Source organism: Lactuca sativa, chromosome 6 (assembly GCF_002870075.4).
Source record: "Lactuca sativa cultivar Salinas chromosome 6, Lsat_Salinas_v11, whole genome shotgun sequence".
In the NCBI taxonomy this organism is placed as follows: Eukaryota; Viridiplantae; Streptophyta; class Magnoliopsida; order Asterales; family Asteraceae; genus Lactuca; species Lactuca sativa.
In genome coordinates this window covers 197359926-197367669 of record NC_056628.2, presented here as the reverse complement: position 1 = coordinate 197367669, position 7744 = coordinate 197359926, and the positions used below count along the sequence as shown (strand labels likewise).

Genomic DNA, 7744 nt, shown 5'->3' with positions numbered 1-7744 from the left:
AACCATTGGTGGGATATCTTTTAAATTAGAGGTTTGTATGTCTAACAGCGGTTACGGACTCATGGTAGCACAACTAACTACCTTGTGAAGCAAATACACCCTCATAATCACATACTTAGAAGCATTATACTTTGTCGATATACAAGTATGAATGTTAAGTATAAGTTTCCCAAAGACTTATACTCTATGTACAAAGAATTTGTAGGTATGCTACTTGCTCATTAAGTAGACAATTATACCTAGCACACTTACTCGTATAGAATTGAAATAGATTTATACGTAGCGGTTTTACTCGTATAAAATTGAAATAAATTTGTACGTAGCGGTTTTACTCGTATAGAATTGAAATAGATTTATACGTAGCAGTTTTACTCGTATATATATACTAAATGTTGGAGAGTCAAAATGATATCTTCAAACTAAATTTTTGAACTTAGAAAAAAGTATTATTTTTATATGGAGTCAAAACCTGTAAACTCACAAACTTTATGTTGACGTGTTTTAAAATGCATGTATTTTCAGGAAGTTGATAACTATGACACAAGAAATGACGTTATACTACTCGGTGTTTCCGCCGACGGTCGGGGTGTGACAGATTAGTATCAGAGCTATTAACTATAGTGAATTAGTACTTTCTTAGGAAAGCACGACTATAGTTTAGGTTTAGGTATATCCCTTAGCCTACAATATAAAGTATTACTACCTCCGTCCCAAATTGATAGTCTAGTTTTGACTTTTGAAGTATTTTTTCTTCAACTTTGACTTTAAATATTTTTGTTTTTGATAGATAATACTTGATGCAAAATATAAGAATTGATTGTATTTTAAATGGTTTTTCATTGTTATAAGTTTTATCAAGTAATATATAACACAAATAAAAATATTTAAGGTCAAAGTTGAAGAAAAAAGAATTCAAAAGTCAAAAGTGGATTATCATTTAGGGATGGAGGGAATATTAAATATTCTACTGAAGGACTACTTACGGGAGCGGTGACGGGATAGACAGGTCGATTTGGGTTGCTGGATTTCAGAACGGCTATATGCTAAAATGATACTGCCCACCGACTGTCCTGATTGGTCGGTGCCTTATTAGCTAGACCTAAAGTAACAAACAATAATTAATAATACTCGTGAATACAATAAACACAAAGATATAGAGTTATGTATGAACTCAGTCCTGCGATGAGAACACACGTATATAACTCAAAAATATAGAAAACCCAAACCCTTGATAAGAATTCAACGCAAGGTTTTAGGTCAAACTACTTAGTCGAGTTTTATTGTACATGGTACGAACCACAACTAAACGCAGACTGATCACCTATGTTTAATTATGGTTAGGCCGATACACAACTAAACTTGGATACGGTGGTTGATAGAATGTGTACTTGAAGATGAAGATGAAGACGCTGATGATTCTCTATGAATGATTATTAGCCTTGAAGTTAATTTTGGGTATGTTTTTGTTATGGCGTCTTCATTTAGCTTTCTTTAGCCTAGCATTGGTCAGGTGCATGTTATCAATGTTGTTCCAAGACACAAGTATTTCGGAAATCTTTAATTTTATAAGATAATTTTGTTTGTTAGTATAGGCAAGATCATTGGAGTACAAGATTTGTATGTTTGAACTTTGATTTCACAATTTCAAATCAAGCTTTTGCTTAAACAGCTATAAATATATTTGGGTGAGTTCCGAATCAAGTAGGTAATTGAAGAAAAAACATAGATAAGACAAGTATTCATAGCCACTCAATTAGGCACAAATCCAGAAAGATCTAAATGCAAATAAGTAATTCAATTTAAAATGAAAACGCATTTGAAGTGCACCTTTAACGCCTTCCATGTTGAATTACATACATAGTATGTTGAATCGTATAGTTATTTTTTAACACATATTTGTTTCCAAGTTCAAATCGGGAAAAGATCTATAGGAAAAAAAAATTATTGTATCTTATATTTATTCTGTTACATATACTATTTGTTTTTGAGTTCAATTCGGGAAAAGATCTGTAGGAAAAAAAAATCATGTAACAATTGTATGTCCTTACAATGTTGAATGGTATTGGAAATTGAACTGTCAAAAAGTTGATTGTTAAACTAAGAAAAATGAAATATCTTCACACTTATGTTCTTGTTTATCTTCTCGTCTATTTAACGAGTGTTTGGCTGAATTATTAATTTTATCAAATTATTATCATTGTAGCCATTTCACAGGAAGATAAATACTAATTTCAATAATGTGTGTGTTATTACTACACTAACGCAATGACAATGTTTAATGCTATTGGAAATAGGATTGTCAAGTGTCAATAAGCTGATTATTAATCTAATTTCAATAATGTGTGTTTTATTACTACACTAATCCAATGAAGCAATGAGAGTTAACATAAAAACAGTACGAATTGTTCCAATTCTATATTACTAAACTTAATAATTATATAAACATACTAATTTACAACTACCAGATGAATTAAATTATAATACTAAACTAATAACCTAAAGGACTTAATCCCAATAATAAACTTAATCGATATTTAAACTAATAACATAAAGCTTTTAACAATTATTAGTAAATGGCTTTTTACCGGTCAAATCGTATTCGGGTATCGGGTTCCCTGTCATGTACATGGCTTTTTACCATCCGTAATCTTAATACTTAGGATAAATATAAGTGGAAAGAAAATCGAGGTAGATTTGAAGGATGGAAGCCTTGAAGGTGTATGTTATAACTTATAATTTTTTTTCTAAAAAAAACCCGATTTTCTAGGTTTCACCACACTGGTTCTGGTCCAATTTATTGTTGAATCAGTTCGGTTACAAGCGGTTTTCAACAATTAAAAAACCGGGTATCCTGATTGGTTCCTGGTTTAACCAGTTGACCCTATCCGATTTTCAAAATAAGGTCTTGGTCCATTATGATATGTCGGAGGATTTAAGATCATTTGTGCCACCACATGTAACATAACTTACACTCATTCCAATTTGATTAGTCAATTTTTGTTTTATCTCTACGATTGACTTAGGATGATACATAAGGAGGAGGATGAGATGAGTTATTCGTTATTGTAAGTATCATAACTCTCTACGGTCGGTCAATACTGATATGATAATTGTTGTTGTAGGAAAACTTGGCTAGTAGAAGGTAAGTATCAAAACTCCCTCCAAAATCTAATGCACAAGCCCGAAGCATATCTTCGAGTGTTTGAATCGTTCGCTTGCTCTGGCCGCCAGTCTGGGGGTGGTATGTTGTACTAATAAGAACCAACATCACACCATACGATTTTAGTTACATAGACAATTTAATTTCCTTTTTTTATGAGAAAGTTGCAAATTTCATTGTGCTAACTAAAGCGATGATTGCTAATTTTGTAATTAAATATGTAAGTGTAGTATATATTTAGAATAAGATGTTTAAGTTTAAAATGCTTAAGATCTTGAAATGTGTTAAAGATGTTGGTCGTTGTCCACGATCCTGGGAAGAAAACAGTGGTATTCGAAAAAGTGTTTAATAATATTAATCTATTTCAAAATATAAACGTGTGTAGTTGAAATAATTGGGACAAACATAGTGTTATAGTTGTTAAATAAGTGAATTTATAGGATAAATCATATTAAAAAAAGAGACAAGATATTATAGAATATATTTTGGTATTTTAGTAAGATTATAATCGTAAAATTAAATAAATGAATAAGCAAAGGCGTAAAAATGTTGTAATCGATCAAACAACAGTGAATAAGTAAAACTAAGCATAAGAACACAAAAATGTACGAGAAAAGCCTCATTATAGATATTAGGCATAAAACCTCGTACGGTGATGAAACACCTCCTTAAAACTTATACTTCACACGTCCCAAAATTATTATCCATAGAAAAAAAACACAAATTAACAAAACATTAATTATCATTCATTTTATTAAATGAAATGACAATTGAATCTTTTTGTTGCATTTAATTCCATCATTTTGTTGCATTTAATTTCTTGGTAAACTAATTAATAATGAGGGTATTTTGGTTAAGGAGATATTTATAAATAAGAAAATGTGACTACAAGTGTTAACTTATCGTGATGTGAGTGTAAAAGAGCTTAAGTGCTTAAGTGTTGAAAGAAAGAATGTGAGAGTCGGAGTTAGAATGCGAGTACCGGTGTTGGATTAGCTAGGCTTCTATACATACGTACATAACAATCCTAAATTCTAAGGCTCTTCCTTGATCAATGCTTGGCTCCACATTCTCGATAGACTTCAACATTCATTAAGCTTTAGACCATGTGTTTTTGACCTTGTCTATTCATTTATAATCAAGTGTTTAGGTCCTACATAAGAAATTACAAAAAACATAATAGGATTCTCAAATATATTTCCAAGATCTTGGGCTATTGGATATTAGCATAAATTCAAGATATTAAAAGTGATAAAGGTAAAAATTCTACCATAACAATTATATAATAATATTTTATGAATTCATAAACTTATTTTTACAAAATAATATTTTATAAAGTATTTCTTAGTTTAAGTTGATTTTTATATGTTGTAATTTGGTTCCTTTATGTATTTGAATGACAAATTTCATTATTTCGTTGGTATCAAACATGAAAATAGCTTAATTTATTTTAATCCATTCATCCATTTCTTTATTTTAATATTCATAGACAAAACAAGACTTTTCATCTCAACATAATAATAATAGAGTTCAAAGTAGATATGAACTCTTTATGGGCAGTATAGATGTGTTTGTTGATGACATGAGAATTTTACTCGAATAAGCCGAACTTTATATCCTCCCGCCCTTCCAAACATTGGGGCGTGTGTGGTGGAGCATAGGCTGAACAGTGCGACGGCGACATGGATGCCACCGGCTCCGCCTCCAATTATTCTCAAGTTGAAACTCCATTGGTGGACGGCGTCGTTGACGGATTCGTTGACTTTAAAGGTCGTCCCGTCGTCAGATCCAAATCCGGTGGCTGGAGATCCGCCTATTTTATTATCGGTAACCTAAATTCTCATACAATCACCGAAATTCGTTATGGATCTTATTCAAGGATTAGAAGTTTTTGTGGTTCTACACAGGTGTTGAAGTGGCGGAGAGATTTGCATACTATGGAATTAGTTCAAACCTAATCACATATTTGACTGGTCCGTTGGGCCAATCGACGGCGACGGCTGCCGAAAATGTGAATGCCTGGTCTGGAACGGCGTCGCTCCTCCCCTTGTTCGGTGCTTTCGTTGCTGATGCGTTTTTGGGTAGATACCGGACGATTTTCATTGCTTCTCTCCTCTACACACTGGTTAATCATCTTTAATTGAACGAATTTCCTGTTAATTGTTGATTTACTTGCTCAGATCCAGTAAAATTATAGCAGGAAATCCATGAATTTGAATCATTTCTGGGATGTTTTACAGGCACTAGGGTTACTCACTGTTTCAGCTTTGATTCCTTTTTCCGGCTGTGAAACCCCCAACGGTTCCACTTCCACATGTTCTCCTCCTCAATTCCAAGTCGTTCTGTTCTTCGTTTCACTGTATCTTGTCGCATTTGCTCAAGGAGGACACAAGCCATGTGTTCAAGCTTTCGGAGCTGACCAGTTTGACTCCCAGAATCCAGAAGAACTCAAATCCAAAAGCTCCTTCTTCAACTGGTGGTACCTTGGATTGTGTGGAGGTCCACTTTTGGCGCTAGGTGTTCTTAACTACATTCAGGATAACTTCAGTTGGGGTCTTGGATTTGGGATTCCTTGCATTGTTATGGGTCTTGCACTCCTTATATTCTTGTCTGGAACCACAACATATCGGTTTGAAGAGAAAGTCGATGAAAAAAGTGCTTTTGTTAGAATCGGGCAAGTGTTTGTTAGAGCGTTTCAGAATCGGAAAACTCCATCTTCATCAATATCCATGGAAGAAGAAGCTTATGGAACTGGAACCTTGCCTCATCAAGGTTCTCAGCAGTTCAGATTTCTAAACAAAGCCTTGGTTTCAACCGATGGATCAAAGGAAGAAGGGAAGATCTGTAGCCTGAATGAAGTGAACGAAGCGAAAGCAGTTCTCAGACTAATTCCGATATGGTCCAGCTTGTTAGCATTCGCAGTTGTTTTCGCCCAATTTTCCACATTATTCACCAAACAAGGGTTCACCATGGACAGATCAATCGGATCTAGCTTAGAAGTTCCGGCCGCCACACTCCAAAGTTTCATCAGCATCACCGTCGTCATCCTTATCCCAATCTACGACCGCATCTTAGTCCCTCTCGCCAGATCCATCACCAGAAAACCCTCCGGCATCACAATGCTTCAAAGAATCGGAACCGGAATCTTCATATCGATACTTTCAATGATCGTTTCAGCAGTTGTCGAGATCAAACGATTGAAAACCGCAGAGGAATACGGATTATTAGATAACCCTAGCGCCACCGTTCCGATGAAAATCTGGTGGTTGTTACCTCAATATTTGTTGACCGGAGCTGCTGACGTGTTCACGATGGTGGGCCTACAAGAGTTCTTCTACGATCAAGTGCCGACGGAGTTGAGGAGCATCGGTTTAGCGCTTTACCTGAGTATATTCGGTGTCGGTAGCTTTTTAAGCAGTTTTCTGATCTCGATTGTTGAGAAAACCACCGGCGGAGATGGTGGAGACGGTTGGATTTCCGATAACTTGAATCGAGGTCACCTTGATTACTTCTACTGGCTTCTAGCGGGTATCAGTAGTGTGGCATTTTTAATCTACTTGTATTTTGCAAAATCTTACATATATAATCGACAAACTACCTTTTGAAGATCACCTATAGCAACAGGTGGCATTTATACAAGGTGACACATATGAAACAACGTATACTTGTAGTAGTTATTATTTTTTAATATTAATTAATAAGATAAGATTCTTGTAATTTCAGTAATGCAATTTTGTTTTTGTTTGATTTATTTTTCATTAGTCACAACTTTGGTTCTCGTTTATGGTACTTATCTCGAATCTTCTCTTATTGCTCATCCAAAAAGTGTCAAAAAGCACAATGTCTATAAGGAAAAATAGGTGCATGCTATTTTGAGTTGCATTGGCCTTCCACATCTAACAAGCTTTCTATATTCTTTTTTTTTTTTTTTTTTCATACAACAAATCATAGCTCTATGCAACTGAATCATTAGTAACTTAGTGTAGTAAGTATATGTTTAGTGGCTTTTGATTCTCAAATCTAATAACATACTATTAGGTGCATATTCTTTCATCAAAATCTGTCTACACATTTCATTCAAGAAAGGGCCTGAGTGCTCAACATTAATTATCACTTCTTCATGTTCATGATCAACCAAAATATCATTAAATGGAGTGCCGTCTTTTGTGCATCCTTATCATCAGGGTCCTCCTATTTGCACGATTAAATTCGTGTATTGATTTGATTACTGCGTTAAACAGTCCCATCATTTCCTTTACAGATTTTAATTGCTTTTATATATCTTTTCTAATTTACTCCCTTTCACTTAGATACAAATTACAAAACACATCCTCTAATAATTTTATTATCTATTTCAAATATATAGATGAAATTGTATGTTAATAATCTTAATGATCATACGGTTTGTAATGTTTACTTTTACTATTATGTAAACTAGTATTGGTTTATTTTCTTAAAAATATATATAGATCTTAAAAACCTATATTAGTCTTATAAATATTTTCAAAATAATATCATTTAAAATATTAAGGCTCTGTATTTTATTTTTAGTATTACTATGTATTCTAACCATTTTCAATAAAT

The 7744-nt window shown here is 33.6% G+C and overlaps 1 protein-coding gene across 2 annotated transcripts; it reads left to right on the top strand.

The window, feature by feature from the left end:
• Nucleotides 1–4581: 4581 nt before the first annotated feature.
• On the top strand, nt 4582–6877 carry LOC111908861 (protein NRT1/ PTR FAMILY 5.10). 2 transcript variants are annotated; one of them, XM_023904660.3, is made up of 3 exons: nt 4582–4987; nt 5068–5285; nt 5401–6877. In XM_023904660.3, exons 1-3 carry the CDS (start codon nt 4843–4845, stop codon nt 6763–6765), a joined length of 1728 nt encoding a protein of 575 aa, XP_023760428.1. In that variant the 5' UTR covers nt 4582–4842; the 3' UTR covers nt 6766–6877. The 2 variants fall into 2 exon arrangements, with proteins under 2 accessions (XP_023760428.1, XP_042751924.1); XM_042895990.2 differs by having other exon boundaries at nt 4849–4987; nt 5068–5241.
• Nucleotides 6878–7744: the final 867 nt, after the last annotated feature.

Coding starts and splice junctions, on each gene's coding strand:
- LOC111908861 (XM_023904660.3), top strand. CDS start 4,843: ATGGATGCCACCGGCTCCGCCTCCAATTATTCTCAAGTTGAAACTCCA. Junction 4,988..5,067: donor ATCCGCCTATTTTATTATCG/GTAACCTAAATT, acceptor GGTTCTACACAG/GTGTTGAAGTGGCGGAGAGA. Junction 5,286..5,400: donor CTTCTCTCCTCTACACACTG/GTTAATCATCTT, acceptor GATGTTTTACAG/GCACTAGGGTTACTCACTGT.